This window comes from Rhinolophus hipposideros, assembly GCF_964194185.1.
Source record: "Rhinolophus hipposideros genome assembly, chromosome: 22".
NCBI lineage: Eukaryota > Metazoa > Chordata > Mammalia > Chiroptera > Rhinolophidae > Rhinolophus > Rhinolophus hipposideros.
Window position 1 is genome coordinate 24,324,189 of NC_138068.1, and position 19,144 is coordinate 24,343,332.

At 47.0% G+C, this 19,144-nt stretch overlaps 1 protein-coding gene across 3 annotated transcripts in view; it reads left to right on the forward strand.

Annotated features, from left to right (window-relative positions):
* Positions 1-798: 798 nt before the first annotated feature.
* The window catches only part of STK35 (serine/threonine kinase 35), a 56,708-nt gene continuing 38,362 nt past the window's right edge, over positions 799-19,144 (forward strand). For all 3 annotated transcript variants that reach the window (XR_013992262.1, XR_013992263.1, XM_081033390.1), the window contains exons 1-3: positions 799-1,194; positions 1,791-2,358; positions 14,572-15,321. Coding sequence is in view for 1 of the 3 variants with exons in the window: in XM_081033390.1 (XP_080889516.1) it covers positions 880-1,194; positions 1,791-2,358; positions 14,572-15,284 (1,596 nt within the window). In the remaining 2 variants the exon portion in view is untranslated. The remainder of the gene's footprint in view (positions 1,195-1,790; positions 2,359-14,571; positions 15,322-19,144) is intronic.

A 19,144-nucleotide genomic window follows, 5' to 3' on the forward strand; every position in this document is an offset into this window, starting at 1 on the left:
ATGACCACACTATTAAAAGTGGCCTGTCCCCAACCTCCAGGAACTCTTTAGCTCATTCTTTTTCATCACACTTATTGTCAAAAGTTATGCTGTGTATTTATTTCATAATATTACCTAACATTTATTGTGTGCAAGGCCCTGTCTTGTGCTAAGTGCTTTAATTGTATAAACTCAGTGAGTCCTCCAACTACTGTTCTTCCCAATTTACAGATGAGGAATAAAGACACAAGAAAGTTAATTAACTTGCTGAAGGTGAAGAGAGGATTTGTCCTTTCTAATGGCACAGCAACTCAACTAAGCTAGAGACTGTCCTGTGCCTCGTTCTTTCCCCGGCGACTTAGAAGGGTGCCTGGCACATTGTAAGAATTCAATTAAGTATCTGTAGATTCAGTTAACAAATACTGGGCGTTTTCATGACATTGGGGTACAAGGCAGTGAATAAAATATTCAAAAACCCATGCACCCCTGGGAGGTAAGGCTCAGTCTACCCCTTTGCAGAAGAGGGAAATGAGGCTCTGATGGGAGCAACGATTTACCCGAGATCAAGGGGCTAATTGGAGGCAGGCTGGGATTCCCACCCAGCCCGGGCGGTTCCCAGGAGCGAGCTATGAATCAATCAAACGACCAATCCAATCAACCCATCAGTATTTATTAGGCGCCCACCGCGTGCAGTTCCTCCTCGCGCAGCACCGGCCAGGAGATAGGAGGTCGGGGCGTGCAGGCAGCTGCCGAGCCCCGGAGGCCGCAGCGGATCGCGGGAATTTGGCGCCTACTTTTTGTAGGTTGGGTGTTCTCAATTGTGATTGGGCCCCAGCTGCGGCTGCTCGGTCGGCTGTGGCAGGACGGGGGCAGCTAGGTACTCGACCGGCCTCCGAAGGAATGGGCCACCAGGAGCCCCCGCTGGCCCGAGTGCCCGCGGGAGGTGCGGCTTATATAAAGAGGTTATGTAAAAGGCTCAGCTGGCGCGAACACGTGGAGAGCCGCGGGAACCTGGACTCCGGGTTCTCCCCCGCGCGCCGCGCTGCCACTACGGCCGCAGCAGCAGCAGCAGCAGACTCCGGCGCACGCCCGTCGCAGGCCACTGCCTCTGGCGCTGCTCCAGACCGACGGAGGCCCTGGCCGGGAGCCGACCATCCCCAGCCTAAGGCTCCGGGGGGGAAACGAGCCGCCCGGAAGTGGAGGGGCGCCCGCCAGGTAAGGGCACAGTCGGCAGGATGAAAGTCAGCGCTGAAACTAGAGCTACCCCGACCGCCTCGGGAGCTTGGGGAGGGCGACTGTTTCCTGGATTTGGCGCGCTCGGGGACGCCGAACTTTTAAGCCTACCCCCTCCACCCGCCGCCCTCTAGCACTTGGGTCAGTCCGCTAGGAGCCGCTCGGGCTTAATTCAATGGACTGTTTACACCCTGGAGAACACACGGCGGGACGCGGGGAGGGGGAATCCCTCACGGGGGCAGGCAGGAAAAAAGATTTCCACAGTCCGAATTGCTTCTTAAGGCGATTTTAACAAATCACGAAGACTGCTGGTCCTTGTTTTTCCTATTCCTACACGATAAATTAACTGAGACGGTGGGGTTTTTTCGCTTTGCTTTCCGGTTTCCCCTCTGAGCCACTGCCCGTGGTTTCGTCTTTCCCGCTTTCCCCTCCTCTCCCTAGTGCTCCGAGCAGCGGTGACTTCTGTCTTAAAGGGGCCGTGGCGGCTGGAGGAGGAGGAGGAGGTGGGGCGCTTGGCGGCCTGCGCTCCTGGCCTCCCCGCCTCGGCCTGGTCGTTTAACCGATTCTTTAACCCGCAGGTCACAATCCAAGCTCCCGCTCCTCCGCGTCCTGGGGCCGGACGGAGGGATGAGGCAAGGGGGCGCCGGGCAGCGCCGTTGCTGCTCCCCCCACCGCCCGCAGCCATGGAAACGGGGAAGGAGGACGGCGCCCGCAGAGGTACACAAAGCCCCGAGCGGAAAAGGCGAAGCCCAGTGCCGCGGGCGCCCAGCGCGAAGCTGAGGCCGGCGGCGGCGGCCCAGGCCATGGATCCGGTGGCGGCCGAGGCCCCGGGCGAGGCCTATCTGGCGCGGCCGCGCTACAGCCTGTTGGCGGAGATCGGGCGCGGCAGCTACGGCGTGGTTTACGAGGCAGTGGCCGGGCGCAGCGGGGCCAGGGTGGCGGTCAAAAAGATCCGCTGCGACGCCCCGGAAAACGTGGAGCTGGCGCTGGCCGAATTCTGGGCCCTGACCAGCCTCAAGCGGCGCCACCAGAACGTGGTGCAGTTTGAGGAGTGTGTCCTGCAGCGCAACGGGCTGGCCCAGCGCATGAGCCACGGTAACAAGAGCTCGCAGCTTTACCTGCGCCTGGTGGAGACCTCGCTCAAAGGTAGGAGCACAGCGGGGCCCAAACGGACCTCGGGAACCTTGGGCCCTGGTCCTGTCACCCGGGGCCCGGACACACCCTCCTTTCCGGGGCCCAGGCTTTCGGGGCCACCTCTCAGCTCAGGACCCCCCGGGATCAGTTCCTGGCACGCAGATTAGCCGGTATTTTCATAACAAGCGCTCATCAAGTGCTAATCATTGTCTTAATAAGTGCACACTACGTGTGAGCCATTATTACGAAACGTCTAGTACTTTTAATCGGTTTGGGAGTGAAGGGGGTCGGGTTCCGAATTGGTGGGAGAACTTCAAGCCCCCCTCACTCTCTCTCCGGTCCCTCCCAAAGCAAACAGAAAGAAAAGACTTGACTGGACCCACCCACACCCCCTCCCTGTCTGGTTCCAAAGAGCCCGACACCCCCCCAGCTCCACCCCCCCCAACTTACACTTAGTTTTTCTTTGCCTCTGAGACCCCAGCCCTTCATCCCGGGGCGGTCAAGCAAACTGTCGTTTTCTGGCTAAGTCCCCGGGGGCCTGCAGAATAATAACCCCGTCACATAACTCCCTCTAACGTCTTTCTCAGCCTTTTTTGCATTCTTAATCTTTGCCTCAACTCTCTGAGGCTGGCTTGGAAGGGGTTTTATTTCTAGGAAGACTGGACTCAGCGAGGCAAGGGGGCTTTGTAGTCCTCGGGAGGGCTAATCCTCGTTTCCCGTTTTCTCACTGCAGTTAGGAAGTGTGTTCATCCTGAGTGCTCAGTACTCACCTGTCTTGTTCATACTACACACCGCCATGGATTTGTTCAGAGAGGAGAGGGCCACTGGGCTAGAAGGATCTGAGAAACTGAGTCCCAACTCTGCCCTAGATGTAGTACAGAAGTGACTTTAGATAATTCTAAAAGGAAATGCTCACCTTTCTATAAATGGAGAAGCTAAAGATTAGGCTTTCGAGTAGATTCTTTTAGCTCACCTGTAATTTACAGGGTCTTCATTTCATTTCCAGACTGTCTTCTCCACTATGGTTGATGAATGGTCTAGACTTCAGTACTACACGACTGCCTTGGGATGTGGGAATTTGCCAAACAATCTCCTTCTACCCTTCAGTTCATTGATACCAGGCTTGAAACTTTAGCCTGGGTTTGGAAGTCTTTGCTTCCTCTCACTGCATACATACAGTTAACCTTTGAGCAATGCATGGGTTGGGGCTCCAATGCTCCTGCCCCATTGAAAATTCGTGTATAACTTTTGACTCCCCGAAAACTTTACTAGTGGCCTACTGTTGACCAGAAGCCTTATGGTAACATAAACAGCCAATTAACACATATTTTGCGTGTTATTTGTATTACGTACTGTGTTCTTGCAATAAAGTAAGCTAGAGAGAAGAAAACGTGATTTAAAAAATCATAAGAAAGAAAAAAATACATTTACAGTTATTTATTGAAAACAATCAGTGTATAAGAGTGGACCCAAGCAGTTCAAGCCGTTGTTCAAGGGTCAGCTGTACTGTTCAAACTTCCCTCACCTGTAGAATTTGTCACAACTTCACAGTAAATAGTGGCAGCATAGCATCATGGTTAATATGGGCTTTGAGGTTAGACTCACTTTCAGTCATGGCTTGTCTGAACTGACTGCATGAGACATGGGACAAGTTGTTTCAAACCTGTGGGGACCATTCCTTTCTCCCTAAGATAAGGGTACGTGTGTCATAGGGTTGCTGTGCAGCCTGGGAGTGACAGTAAGTGCTCCAGATAAGTAGGAATTCAGTGTGTCGATAAGTTCAGGCTATATTTTGAATCCCTACCATCATCCGCTTTGAGATGCACAATGTTCTTGTTCAAGTTTCCCGAACTTGTTGGACCATGGAACACGTTTCCTGTATTGTCAGGAATACCAGGGTGACAGAAACACTGGTATTCTTTCTCCCTTTGTGAACTGAAACAGCCCTAGAGAAATGAAACATTTTGCTTGAGGCTGCATACTTAATATGTCTTTTTCAGTAGTTTGGAGTCTTGAATATTTGAGCCTCTGTTATGGGTCAGGTAATATTCTGGGCTCAGAGATAGAGCAGTAAGAATAAAGCCATTTCCTTGGCTTATGAAACTTACATTGAAATTTACAAGTGTTGATTTAGGAAGCAGTAAACAGGCATTTGGGGGTTTTTTGCTGGTAAAGTGGAGAACAAAGACCCAAATTACTCCATTTTCCTGGCTGTTTAGCAGTCTCAATCTGCCCTGGGGCGCCTGGGTTTACAACATATTCAGAAATGTTAGAGCTGGAAGGAATCTTAGAGATAATCTGATGCAGCTCTATGATGAAATAGAAAATCCTTTGCTGTCACCTTTCCCCTGTCTTCTGCAACTTAGAATAATTTTTGAAACAGAAAGTGTTAATTTGCCTTAAAGTCTCAATGGAACCAAATCTATATACATAAAGGCATACCTCGGAGATATTGCAGGTTTGGTTCCAGACCACCATAATAAAGCCAGTCGTAATCTTTTTGCTGGTGGAGGGTCTTGCTCTCAGTTGGTAAAAAACAAAAACAAAACAAAAAAAAACCCTGAAACACCTGTGAAGTGTCATAAAACGAGGTATATGGCCTCTACTTTCACTGAATCCTTGCAGAGTTATTTGCAGGGGGGAAGAAACGCTCTTTGCCTCAAAGGAACTTGAAAAGTTTGAGGACCTGTAGAAAACGTAAATGCTAATCAAGGTCAGGAGGAAAAGGCCAGTTGGCTCATTAACAAGGGCTTTGTATAGAGTGTTGTACAGAATTAACAAGAGTGAAAATCAGAAATTAGCCAGAAGTTGGCAGAGAAGGTGGGCTTGAAAGAAGGGAGCCTAGGACCATGTGGATAGGTAGAGGAGAGAAGGCGGAATAATTTATTTCACAACTGAGCCAAGTAGAGGACAGTTTTGGTTTTTTTCCCCTATCAGTATCAACTCTAGTAAATGCTCCAAGGCATTTTTATAGTCTTAACAAATTATTTGATGTATGAGTAATTAAAACATCCAAAAGAAAACGGGAACTTCTTAACGCAGTTCTTGATCTTCTCCACCCTCGTTTAATAGACTTCTGTCTCTGTCCTTTCTTTCTGGACACAGACAAAACAAGTTCTACTCAGAGCATTATGTAGAGAACAGAGCTTCAGAGTGTCTATAGCGGTCTTAGATGTCCGATCTGGCCTTCTGTTTCTCTGGGAAGGAAACTGAAGCCCAGAAAAGGGACAGACAGGACTTGCCCCAGAGGAGTTAGTGGCAGCATGCAAACCAGCCTCTCGGACTTTTTAAAACCAGATCAGCAATCCTGCAAATTATTTGGTTGATGGTCTGGTGTTTAACTTTTAAGTACTTTTCACAAAAAGGAGTTAAGTCATCAACAGTTTGCTCTTCCCTCCTTGTTTCCATTGCTAAACGACCCTGTCCTGAATGTACCTAAAACTATTAATAAGTTCAAGATTACTGCCACTTAGAAGACAGCAGGAAGCCTGAGCTCATTGTTAAACACAGAAGTTCTGGTGTTCTCTCTAAAGCACACACCGATCCTGAGGACAAAAAGAAAAGGGAAAAAAAGGACAAACTCTGAAGGCTCGTGAAAACTGAGTAATTAGAAGTTTGGAAAAGCTGGGAGCCTATAGCTTATTCCAACTTGGGATAAGCACGAGCTCTGCGCTACCAATTGTGTGATGCTTGCTGTCCTCAAGATACCTTTAGGTGGCTTGCCATGCACGGGAATCTGAAGCCCTTGGTGGGTAGTTTTGTCTTCACCGATGCCCAGTGCTGACTGAGCCAGCACTGTAATAGAAGAGGCTACACAGTTTCCTCCATGAGGCATATGGAAGACACGTGCCCAGGTGACCACAGAGCAAGGTCACCAGTGAGTAGTGGGTATCCTAGAAAATGGTAGAGGTTCCCTCTGGGAGTGTAAGAGGCATGGGGAAGCAGGGAAGGGAGTAGACCTTAGTAAGCTGAGCGGGAGGTACTATGGGGAGGGAGACCAGGCTCTTAGCAGTGGATTGGTTGTTGGCCCGCGGACTGCCCCCAGCCTGTGGAGTACCTGGGGAAACCTTAGGCTCAGCTCCGGGCCACCCCTGCCCAGGCCTCTAGAAAGCAACTTGGCCTTCTCTGCTGTAGCTTGAGGCCTCACAGTTTAGAGATCCCCCTGGTAAAAGCATAGCGCTGAATGGTGATCTTTGGCTACTGTGACAGTGACAGGTAAAAGGAGGCATTGGAGGCCCTGGAAATTAACAGGATACAGTAGAACAGTGGTATTGACTTGGAGTCAGGAGGTCTTAGTCTCAGTTTCATGTGCTAAGAGCTGGAAACTTACTGATTGCCATGTGCCAGGTCTGTTCTAAAGGCTTTAAACCTACTAAATGATCCAGTCCTCAGAATCCCCTTTGGAAGTCCACACTGTGATTATCCCTGTCTTACAGGTAAGACAGCTGAGGCCCTGAGGTTAATGAAATCGCCCCGTGTAAAACAGCTAAGCAAATAACCAAGTCAGGATCCAAACCCAGGCATCCTCCACGGAGTCTGCGTTCCTGTGTGTGTGCCGCACTCTTGGCACAGGTGGCTTAAGTTCTGAGTGGTTCTGTTTTTCCGGGTCATTAAATGGGCATAATCATTTTACACAGAAACTAACGAGGCAACTCTATTTTTAATGTATAATAGGTGTTTGTGGCGCTGCTGATGTCTCCTGGTGCCTTCCCGTTATGTCTCAGCTGCCAGGGACCCTTCACCTCCTTTCTGGTCTACTCCTGAATGTCTTGGGACAACCTCGCACACTTGTCTCCTGCTACCCGCTGACTGCCTTCCTTCTGTGTGCATTGGGGATTTTAGAGACCAGCCCCAGGAGAGAGAAGCAACCCTTACTTACTTGAGAGCTTTGCTTAATTGGGGTTGCATTGGGTAGGGCTTTTTATAGTGTGTGAACTCTCAAGGCAAGCTTAGCTTCCTGATGTCACTTAATTTTCAACTCCGATTTGGCCTTTGGCATCCTTAGGACCAGGAGTCCTGCTTTAGTGACTCCCAAATTCTGAATGCTTACCTCGTCTTTAATTTACATATTCTGCATGCCCTGTACTAGAACTTTCCCTAGTTCTCTCTTTTAAGCCTCTCCAGCTCACAGTTTTTATCCTGATTTATTCCATCCAATTACTGAGTGCCTGCTATGTGAGAGGTGCATGGTGGGGAGCCCAAAAACTTGGTTTCATTCCACTGTGGGCACCCAGTCTAATAGAGAAGATGGCTGCAGCACGACAGATGTTACTTCACTGCAGCCTGTGAGGTGCTGTAGGGGGAACAGCTGCCAGGAATGTGGATTAAGTTAGGGGAGGGAGCTCCCCTAACTTACTAAGGGTAAATCAGAAGCGATTTTGGCAAGAAGTAAGGCCTGGGTGTGTGGCAAGGCCTGTTGTGTGTGGAGAGAGACACAAGCCGGGGCTGCCATGGGTTACTCCCCGCTCTGCCTGGCTGTTGGAAGCTGCATTTTAACAAGATCCTTGTAATGTTCAAGTACTAATAGCTAGCCTTTCATAGTATTTTCTTATTCATTCTCATTTAATCCTCTCCACTTTGTGTTTTTGTAACCTGGTCTTACATATGAGAAAATCAAGATCGAGTAATTTGTCCAGTACCACACCAGTGGAGGGTCAGGCTCTAGATTCACATCCAGACACGCTTGCCGATTTCCATGTTCTTGATGTGCTGCCTTATGACCATATCGGACGGCTACCAGTGGTGTCCAGACACATTAACATAATTAACACTCAGTAGTTGTCTGCTCAGGTGTCCAGGTACCATGCAGGATGATTCCTATGTCACAATTAAGTCTTACAAACAGCCCAGTGAGGTAGGTGTCTCTTCCCAATTTATGGAAAATGAAGCAGATTCAGAAGACATTTTCCTAGGGTCACATAGCCGTGTAGGTGGAAGAGTGAGGATGGCAATGACCCCAGGCCTGGCTGGTTCCTTGTCCTTCCTGCTAGGCCTGCTGGGTCATAATTGGCCTCTGTAGGACCCTGGATGTTGCCCGGCAGCCACCATAAGGGATCAGTTCTCTACTGCACAATGACTGTGACTAACCTTAGGAAGAACTGTGACTCCACCCTGCAGTGTTGACACTGGACCCAGCCTCTTATAGTGACTTCACCCAAGGTCATTGAGACTGGGACCAGACCTTGGTCAGCATGCGCGTCTTTCCTTGGGAAGACATCCTGGATGGGTCCTTGTGTTCAGCAGCTTCTCAGGGCTGATCTCCAGATGAACCACTTCATTAAAATGGATGAATGTACAGCTCTTAACTAATCCAACACAGAGATGGCTATAGTCAGCGGATTCAAATGTCGTTTCTCTAGATTCCTTTCTAATCCTTTTTCTTCAACACTATAATTTCTTTGTCTTTTTTTTTCTTTTTTTTTTTCTTTCTTCACATTAAACTTTTTTAGGATGTGTTTTTGGTTTTTTTATTTAAGTAAATTTTGTTGAAGTATAACATGATCCTTTAAAGCAGTCAACCAGTGGCAATACTATAATTAACTGTTAGACAATGATGTTGTTTCCAATTCTGGGTGTTTTTGGTGCTTGGTGTGTCTTTTTTGTTGCTGTTGGTGATAGGGGGTTTTTTGTTTTGTTTTTTAGGTACTCTTTTCTTTTGAATACTCTTCTCTTAGACTAAATTGCTAGAGTGTGGTTTTTATATCTAATGGACTGAGCATTTTTAAAATCATCTCAGCACATTTAAGTCACCATCATAATTAGTCTTTTACTGAAAGATAAACCTGGCAGCATGAGGGACCGATGAACATTGAATTCACTGGGGGCATAACATACATAGGCGTGCACTTAACAGGGAGCTTGGGGCAAAGTGGAGATAAAGCATCTCAGTGTTAAATTCTGCCGCTGGCATGAAGGGGCAACAGTGGAGCCTCAAAGTGAGGAATACAGGTTGTGGAGACTCTGGGTCCTGCCCCTAACTAGCTGTGAGGACACAGGCAAATTATTTAATCCTTTTGAGCCTTAATTTCCTCACTTGTAAAAGGGGATGTAATTATCCAAGTAGACAGGGTCTGGACTAAGAAGAAAGGATGGGCTAGAGAACTCTCTGAATTCTTCCTGCTCATCATACTTGACCAGTGTTAAGTTACCAAGTTCTGTTGATTCTCAACTTCCCATCCCCTTCTCGCCCCTCCCTTGCCAGCCCTCACTTCTTTGACTTTCAAAACCTCCTGGTGAATCTCTGGACCACTAGTCAGTTTTCCATCTCCAACTCCTCATGTCTACAGAGGGAACTGATTTCATCAATTCTCAGACATGCTATTTGTCTCATCCTCACATGTTAACATCTCTGAAGTCAGAACGCAGCTTAGTCAGTCACATACCTTGTTGGTGTCAGCAGCCTGTAAGTGTTACTTAAATGGTATGTCTTAAAATCGATGACTTCTTAGAGTCAATAAGCAGTATATATTTCTAAAGTAGATCAAGAACTTTCAGTCACTTCCCATTTCTCCGAGTTGAAGTTCAAATCCTTTCTGTCTGCCAGACACCACTCCTCATGACCCGACTCCAGCTTCTTTATCTGCAGCTTCATTTGTGCCCGTCTCCTACTGCACCTCTTCTGTGATTATTATCCCAGATTACTTGGGTTCCTCGCTGCAGGGTCACACCCTGCTGTGCTGTGTGCTCACTGTCTTCATCCTGGGAGGCACAGTCAAGGGCCACGCCAGCAGTGGTTCTCGGCCTGCCTTTGTCATATCCTCAGTGCCTTTCCCTACCCCCCACCCTCCGACAGAGCTGCGCCTTCGTCCTTGTTCTCCTAGCTGTAGTCATTCTACTTTAACGACTACTAACCTTTATAACACAAGGGCAGAGACCAACCACTTCTTAACTCATCTCATCACTGATGTCTGACAAGTACTGTGTTCTCAGGAAATGTTCCAGTGGAATTGACTAGAACATGAAAACCTGACTTACGGAGATTTGGGAATAGACGTATAAAATCCTTAGTATTTTGGACCTTTCCAGAAGGTGCCTGCCTGTCTTTCTGCATCTCATACTGACTTACCCTTATGCCTCGCTTGCTGGCCTCAAGTTTCTGGATACAGCAGGCCACATTTTGGGGAGACTTTAACTCTTCTTATTCCCATGAGGAATAAAATCTCATTACTGTGAGACACCTGCTTGATTTTTCCCTGTTTTCTCTGTCTCCCCGTGAACTGTGACACAGAATATGTTTTGGAATACAGAGTTTATTTCATGGTCCTGGCTAATGGACTTGGGGGGGTTGGGGATGGTAATAAAACCATTCTGAAGGTGGGCCTGCCTTTCTTATATCAAAGTGCATCTCTTAGCCCCCTGAGGCCTGGGAGATAGCGTTGTCTAGTGGAAAGACTTGGCTGGAGTATTGTCTGGTGGAAGGACTTGACAGTGGTCTTGGGCACGTGGCTTAGCCTTTCTCTTAGTTTTCCTACCTCTAAAACAGTGTCCAGCGAGGTGACACAGCTCACATAATGAGCCTTTAAAATAGTGCCTGGAACCCAGTGGGCTCTCAGAGGCCAGTTTACCTAAAATCGTTACCACTCCAAATAATACTCACTCTTATCCTCCTCTTGGAAGTGAAATTTTTAACTCATTAATCTTATAGAACTGTCAGATTATGCCAGACAAGTGAATTATAAAACTTAAGTAAAGTTTGTTTCTATCCGTTCAAAAAACTATGTTTCATTTGGATATTCTACTTGTGGCTGCATTTGTCTGTTCCAATTATACATTCTGAAACGGGGGAAATAACCACAGGCTGGCTTCGGGGACCCACAGGGCCCACTGTGTGATGGACCTGAGCTAAAAGGCCATTGATCACCCGACCTCCGGAAGCCCCTAATCTGACTTGCAAACCATAGGGACATTTTGGGTCTCCAGGAATCAGTGTCGTTTCAGAACCAGTCTTTGGTAATCCCTTAAAGTTCGACCATTTTCCCTTCTCCAATTCACAGACACCTTGGCAAATTATAAGACTAGGGCCTTGGCCGCTCAGAAGGAAGTTACCTGGGACATCAGGCAAGTGTTACTAGGTTGGCATTCAAGTTGCGCCCTAAGGTGCGCATTCAGATGCACCTGCAGAGATTTGGGGGGGGGGTGCTTTTAACGTAAAGATCACTCAAAAAAAGAAAAAGAGTGGCCTGGTTTGGCTAGAACATGTGTTTTAGCTGTAACAGCCTGAGAAATGTGATGTATGGTCATTCACTCTCGTTTTCTGATCCATTTCATCTTTTGCCTGATAGATGAGAACTTGGTTCTGTGGCTTACAGCCCTGGGACTTGCTGAAATAAGGACTTCCTAGAACTTGGATGAGGTGCGCTGGGGATGATGACGTCAGTGACGGTCAGGATGTGATGCCCTCCGAGTGTCTAATGCTCGGCAAATGTATTTCATGCCGGGGCCTGAACTCAGTCATCTGTGGGGCAGGTGTCATTCTCATTTGGTAGATTGCAATACTCAGGCTCAGCGGGGTTCAGGGATTTGCCCAGAGTTCTAGCCATCTTTATATCATACCTTAGTCTCTTCATGTTTCCTTTGAATTAAGAAACCACCCAGTAAACCCATGAACAGAGCTGGGCTCTGAACCAGATTCCTTGCCTTCTGATCTGTGCTCTTCCTAGTTCTTCACCCTTGCCTGCTTCTTGAGAGAAATGCGTTCATTGAGTGCCATGCCCCCTCCCTCCATCTTGCTGTGAGGTAGCTGACAGGCCCAGGTAGGCAACCCGCCTGATAGGAAGGACTGGAGTTCTAACATGCCTTGTATGTTTTTTAGCAGGCAGCTGGGGTTCCTGCGTGAAAACATAAGCTGTAGCCTTTGCCTGTGCACAGAAGTACTTTTTGTCTCTGGGACAAGTAGCTACGTTCCCCAGTTTTCCATTCTGTCATACTCACTGGTGCTGTGTATCTGATTGTGAGAATGCTACTTCCTGTCCAGTGCTTTCCTGTCAACAAACAGCCCCCTCCTGTGGCATCTCCTGAGCTCAGCTCACTTGCCCAGAGCAAACTCGTCAGTCCTGGGTCCCATCTAGCCCACCCACTCTCTACCTTAGGGCTTTTTTTTACTCTTATTTTTCACTCTTATTTCTTTCCCTGGATTCTCGTAACCTGGATTTACAGTGTCGTCTGTTTTGCAGACTTGTTTTCTTTTTACTTCAGTTGCCATAGTTCCCAACTTTGTATATAAAATCATCATCATTCCCCACCCTCTATTTCTCCACTGTTTCAGTGAAAAAGTTGCACTGTTTTCTGAAGTGGCCTTTGCAAAAGGGGTGGATGGCTTTTTAATCGTTTCCTTTCTGGCTCTATCACCAGCAGACATTTCTTGTTCTCCTTTTTATGGTCTTTGCTCTGGAGTCTACAATGATTCAGGTTCAGATCACCAGTTCATTTTGTAGTGTGTTTAGATAAAGAGCTTCAGCCCACTAGAGCTGATGACCTAGAAAGAGGATTATGAGATGGGAAACAATTGATTTTTTTTTTTTTTAACCCATCTGCCCTAAACTGGTTCTACCTGTATTACTTTGAGTGTGAGTAATATAAACAAATTATATAATGACGGGGCAGGTGAGGCCTGTCAGATCGTGGTCAGAAACCTAAGGCTTTTGACTTGTCCATCTTCTTGTCTTCACCTAGACTCCCAAACCCCTGGCTCTGGTAGACTGTGGGCCTTGGTCACGCCGGAGCCATTTGGGTTAGTAGGGTATCCTGGGTCAGCAGTTCTCTTTATAATCTAGTGAATGACTGGTAAAAGCAGCCCTCTGGGAGAGGCTGTGTGAAGAGACTCAGTCCTCATTTTTGGTAGATTGGACACACTGTAATGTGGATACGAGGACTTGTCTTCAGGTCCTGGCTCAGCTCTAAATGATCCGTGTGACTTCCCAGGCAGGCCTGCCCTTATCAGCTAGATAAGACATCTGTCACTCTTAGGTTGGGGGGCACTGGTAGTCATCACATACCTTCACGTAAGGGCTCAGTGTGCCATGAATTGCTTTATAAAGAATGTTGGGATTTGTTTGGAGATGCCAATCCTGGAGTTTCTGTGGTTCGAAGGAAAAGACTTGGAAAGGCAGAGCTGGAGTTTCAAGCCAGCACAACTCGATTCCACCTTATACATCTTCCTTGTTCCTATTTACACCTCTAGTCCGTTTGTTCCTTTGTTCCGTTATCCTTCCATCTCTCAGTCTAGAATTCCCTTCTTGCTTCTCTCTGCTAATCTACTGCCTATCGTTTAGGGGTAACTTAAATCCTGTCCCTTCTGATTTCTTTAGATCTGGCGCCTCCTCCCCACCCTTCACTGTTCATAAAGCGACCTTGATGCAGATGCTCAGCGAATGATGGTTGCTATTTTAGATACCTGGTAGCTCCTCGAAACTAAGCGTCATGGAGACCGAGGCATGTTACATACTCAGTGCTAGGCATATGGTGGGCTAGTAGAAAACACTGCTGAATTAGAGTGTGCCTCTGGAAAAAACAATCATAGTTCCATTCTAGGTGCATTGAGAAGAATCATACAAATCAGGAAAGAAGGGGGAAGGTCATTTGCCTAGCGTGGAATAACATGGAGTAACAGACATGTGACATGCTTTACCTTGTCTCATCAGCAGCCCTGGGAGGTGTGGGTGGTATGATTCTGCCTATTTGCAGACAGTATAATGGAACGCCATGGCTTTGCAGTCAAATGGATTTGTGTCTCTTAACTTTAAATCTCTGTGAGCCTCAGGTTCTTCGTTTTATAAGATGGGGCATTTCCTCCTACCTCCTTGGGTGGTGGTAAATGTTAAGTTGAATGTCAAGTGCCATTGCGGGCACTCTGTAAGTGGTTACACGTTGCCATTTCCAAGTGAAGAAGCAGAAGTAAAAACTTGGGAAGGTGAACTCCCTTGTCTCCGGCTGTTCACCCCGTCAGCAGTAGACCAGGCACTCTTAACCCCAAACCCAGGTGCTTGGTGCCCGTCCCTGCACCTGTGTCATTCCGTGTTTTGTTATCCCTTGACTCACTCCTATGTGTGAGTAGAGACGGGGGGCTTGTGTAGAGCTGGTTTATTATGCCCATTGTGCTGGTCCTTTTGGATGGGAGAGATTGTCACCACTGCCACTCTTACTTTAATACGCTGCATTCCTGTAGTCTAAAGGTGGTGTGAATGTGCCCATCTCACTCAAGCTCTTTCCGGTCTTCCTTTGATTTAGGAGAAAGGATCCTGGGTTATGCTGAGGAGCCCTGTTATCTCTGGTTTGTCATGGAGTTCTGTGAAGGTGGAGACCTGAATCAGTACGTCCTGTCCCGGAGGCCGGACCCAGCCACCAACAAAAGCTTCATGCTACAGCTCACAAGCGCCATTGCCTTCCTGCACAAAAACCACATCGTGCACAGGGACCTAAAGCCAGACAACATCCTTATCACGGAGCGGTCTGGCACCCCCATCCTCAAGGTGGCAGACTTTGGACTAAGCAAGGTCTGTGCTGGGCTGGCCCCCCGAGGCAAAGAGGGCAATCAAGACAACAAAAATGTGAATGTGAATAAATACTGGCTGTCCTCAGCCTGTGGCTCAGACTTCTACATGGCCCCTGAAGTCTGGGAGGGACACTACACAGCCAAGGCTGACATCTTTGCCCTGGGCATTATCATCTGGGCAATGATAGAAAGAATCACTTTCATTGACTCTGAGACCAAGAAGGAACTCCTGGGGACCTATATCAAACAGGGAACTGAGATCGTCCCTGTTGGTGAGGCGCTGCTAGAAAACCCAAAGATGGAGTTGCACATCCCCCAGAAACGCAGGACTTCCATGTCTGAGGGGATCAAGCAGCTCTTGAAAGATATGTTAGCTGCTAACCCACAGGACCGGCCTGATGCCTTTGAACTTGAAACCAGAATGGACCAGGTCACATGTGCTGCTTAAAATTCAGGGCAAAGCATCTTGGGTGTTTTTAAACTAGGTGAGTGTATTTTTTTGTTGTTGTGCATGCACTCTTCCTGGAGTGGATTTTTCAGCCTGGGCCCTAGGGTGGGCCCTAAGGAGTTGGGGGGAAATGCAAGGTTGAAAGATCCCCCCAAGTCTCGATGAGATACGTGGGATTATTTGAGTATGAGTGCAAAGTCTAGAGAAGTTTTCTGAGTGGAGTTGAATTTGAGCTGAGTCTCTTAAGTTTTTTAGAAAACCTTTTTCTCATTAATTAATAAATGCTTACTGTAGGAAATGTGCAAAAGAGGTGTGAGCAGTTTTTTCCAGAGAATATATGCTATCCCTAATTGGATCTCTCCACGCACATCCAATTCTAATACTTCTGCTCTTGCTTAGTTAGGTGCAGTTTTGCTTCCTGCTTTTTCGGTGAACATCAATCTGAGCATTTCCTAATGTCATACTTTGAAAGTATGGCTTTCAGTAATTGACATTTCATTATATATATCACGATGTAGCCATTCTCCTACTTTAGCTATCAGATGATTTCTCCATTTTTAGATACTGTAAAGAGTGCTGAGTGAATATTCTTATCTGGAAGTCTTTGCTTATTTAACAGATTTATTGTAGGCTTGAATTGTCAAGTATGGTGCTAGGCTCCGGGATACCAATGGTAAGCAGAATCAGAAACTTGCCCCATCCTCATGAATTCTGCTTCATCTGGGAGATAAACAATATTGATCGTAGTTGGTTTACAACAAAGGAGAAGAGGTATTAAGGGAAATTGACCTTTTTGGGGATGGTACCCAGAGGTGAGAGTAGGGAATTGGGGGAAAAGAGGAGCGTTCCAGGTAGAAGGACCAGTTTCTGCCAAGGACCTGAAGCCAAAGGGACCCTAGCACACTTGAGAGACTACCAGTTTGGGTCAGTGGAGAATGTAGACTTGTAGTAGCCAGGGAGAATGGACCTGCCAGTAGAGTATGCACAGAGCTGAGGTGGAAAACCCAAAAGTGGGTACTAGGAACAGCAGGTTCCATTGGACCAAAGTCTGAGGTGTGAGCAGGGAAAGAAGATCACAATTGAGCTGAAACCTGGGACCCTGGAATTTGACCTTGACTTAGCAGGCTTAGAGGCCATGTGTGGACCAGAGCACAGCAGTCCAGTGTCAAGAACTTCAGCATGTGCAAGTTAAACAAAAGCCTGGAGACTGAGAGACCAGTAGGATCAGTGATTTTATTCACAATAGTAAGGGATGTTGTTGAACCTGAAATTAAATAGTAGCACTGAGGATAGAGGAGTGTCTTGATCTTCAGGGCAGAGAATTGGCAAGACACCTGGCCAGATGTGGAAGTAGACCAAAGTAATATAGGAGGTTAATGGCAGTAGATAGAAATGCTGGCTAATGTATTAATCAGATTTGAATTCCTTTCCTTAACAGGAATTGCAGCTCTGTAAGGGGCTTGTCATTTACCCAATATCCTAGTATTGGAAGGGCAGGTACAGCTTACTCATGCCCATCCCTCCCCCCTTTTTCTTAATATCCATATGGCAGGCTGGAAATACACTACTGAAGCCTTGAGATGAAGTGGTGGGGATGGTGCTGATCCCAGTGGTCACAAGGAAGGAGCCAGCACATCGGGCACAGCCCTCCATCACCTGGCGGGGTGGGTTCTCCCCACTTTTCCCCTCCCCACCTTCAGGCTTCTTGTTGGAGTTGATGAGTACTGAGTTGAGCCTGGTTACATCTGTCGTGTTCTCAGTGAATTTATTTCTGGAGTGAGTCAGTAGGTTTAATTCTTCTATTCCACAAACATTTATTGAGTACCTTCCAGGTGCCAGGCCACTTTGTCCTACTGCCCAATGAGTAAGAGAATAGGATTCCCTAAAGTTAGGTTGGGGCTAATACCACATTGGGGCCCCCAAAGGGTTGGTTAGACAGTGTTTTAATTGTATGTCATGCTGTCACTTCCCATTTCTATCTCATCTTTTCCATCTTTTCCACAAAAACCTTTTAGAATTCAAGTTTGCCCTGGGGTAGGAAGAAAGTTGTCATTGGAAGAGGACGTGAATTTGGGTTAGGATTATGGGTTGTCACAGCTAATTGAGATCATGGCTCCCTTTTGGACATCCACACTTGAGATTTGTGCTGATTTGCAGGACAAAGTTTTAGCTAAAGAGGAGTGATTCCTGCAGGTAGAAGTAGGTGACCTTGAGAGGAGATGAGATTAGAGCCAAGTGTCCCAGGCTCTGACAGCTAAGGAGGACGGTAGTTGGTCTTTTGGTGTCTATTTGACCATAGCCTATCCTGCCCCATCCCTGGGGCCAGGTCTACGTTACCAGGACCTGAGCCTTGTGGCAAAAGTTTCAAATCAGTTGTGGCATAAGTGAGCTCTGTCTCTGCCTGATTAGAGAATCAGAGGCTTGAACTGGGAAGAACCATTGAGTCCAAACACCCTTCCCTCCCACCGGGCTTTATAGATGGAGAAGCTGGTTCAAATATTCATTTGACATATCTATTGGGAAACTATTTGGCAAGAACTGTTAGACACAGAAGGTACATTAGTGAACCAAACAGACAAAAATTGCTGAAGTTGTAGAGACATTCATTCTGTTAAGGAAACAGGCAAACATTGGTCATATGTTAGAAAGTTCTCAGTGCTGTTGGGGGAGCAGGAAAGGGAGATCAGAATGCTGGGAGGTTGGGAGTGGGGTGTACTTTTTTAAGTAGAAGAGATCAGGGTGGGTCTCCTTGAGACAGTGACATTTGAGCAAAGGTTAGCAGGAGTTGAGGGAGTGAGTCATGAGGATTTCTGGAGAAAGCATCCCAGACAGAGGGAACAGCTGGCATAAAGGCTTGAAGCTATAGAGTGAGCAGGGAGGAAAGTGTAGGAAGAGAGGCTAGAGAGGTAACTAGGAGTCGACTAGAATAGGCCTTATTGGCCCCTGTAAGGATTTTGGCTTTTATTCTTGGGTGAGATGGAAAGCCATTGGTGTGTTTTCAGCTGTGAAAGGATCAGCTTTGAAAGGATCTGTGAGTTCTGTGTTAAAAGTAAACTATAGCGGAGCAAGTGAGGGGATAAGATGGGAGTTTCCTGTAATAACCCAGGTGAGAGATAATGGTGGCTTTAAACAGTGCAGCAGGGAAGGTGATGATTGGATTTGGGGTGAATTTTGAAGTCGCCCAACAAGATTTCCTGTTGGATAGAATGTATGAGAGAAAGGAATTAAGGATGACTCCAAGGTTTGGGTCTTGGAAGCCATTGGAAGGATAAATCAAGTTGCCATCAAATGAGATGGCGAAGACATTGGGAGGAACAGGTTTACTGGAGAAAGTTAGGTTTTAGTCATCTGAAAGTTTGAATGCCTATTTAGAATCCAAGTACAGTCACAGTAAACAGTTTGGGTGAGTGTGGAGTTCAGGGGAGAGATCTGGTCAGAGATACAAGTTTAGAGATGGCCAGCATACTGCAGAGGGTATAGAGAAGACTTCAAAGAATGACTGAGCTGTGGGCCACCTAACACTGAGGTTAGGAAAGACAGGAGTCAGCGATTGGAGACCTGCAGGTAAAGAAAAGACCTCAGAGGGAGAAGTAATCAGACACAGCACATATGCCAGTCAATTGAACGAGATGAGGACTGAGGATTGACCTTTGGATTTAACAATGGGGACGCCCTTAGTGCTCCTGAACAATTTGGGTGGCACATAATGGGGGGAAACCCTTCACTAGAGTAGGTTTGAGAGTGAATGAAAGAATTGGAGACAGTGAGAGAATAGACCAATGATTCTTAGTTTGTGGTCTGAAGACCCCGTTATACTCTTGAAACCAAGGACTCCAGAGAGCTTTTGTCTTAGGTTTTAT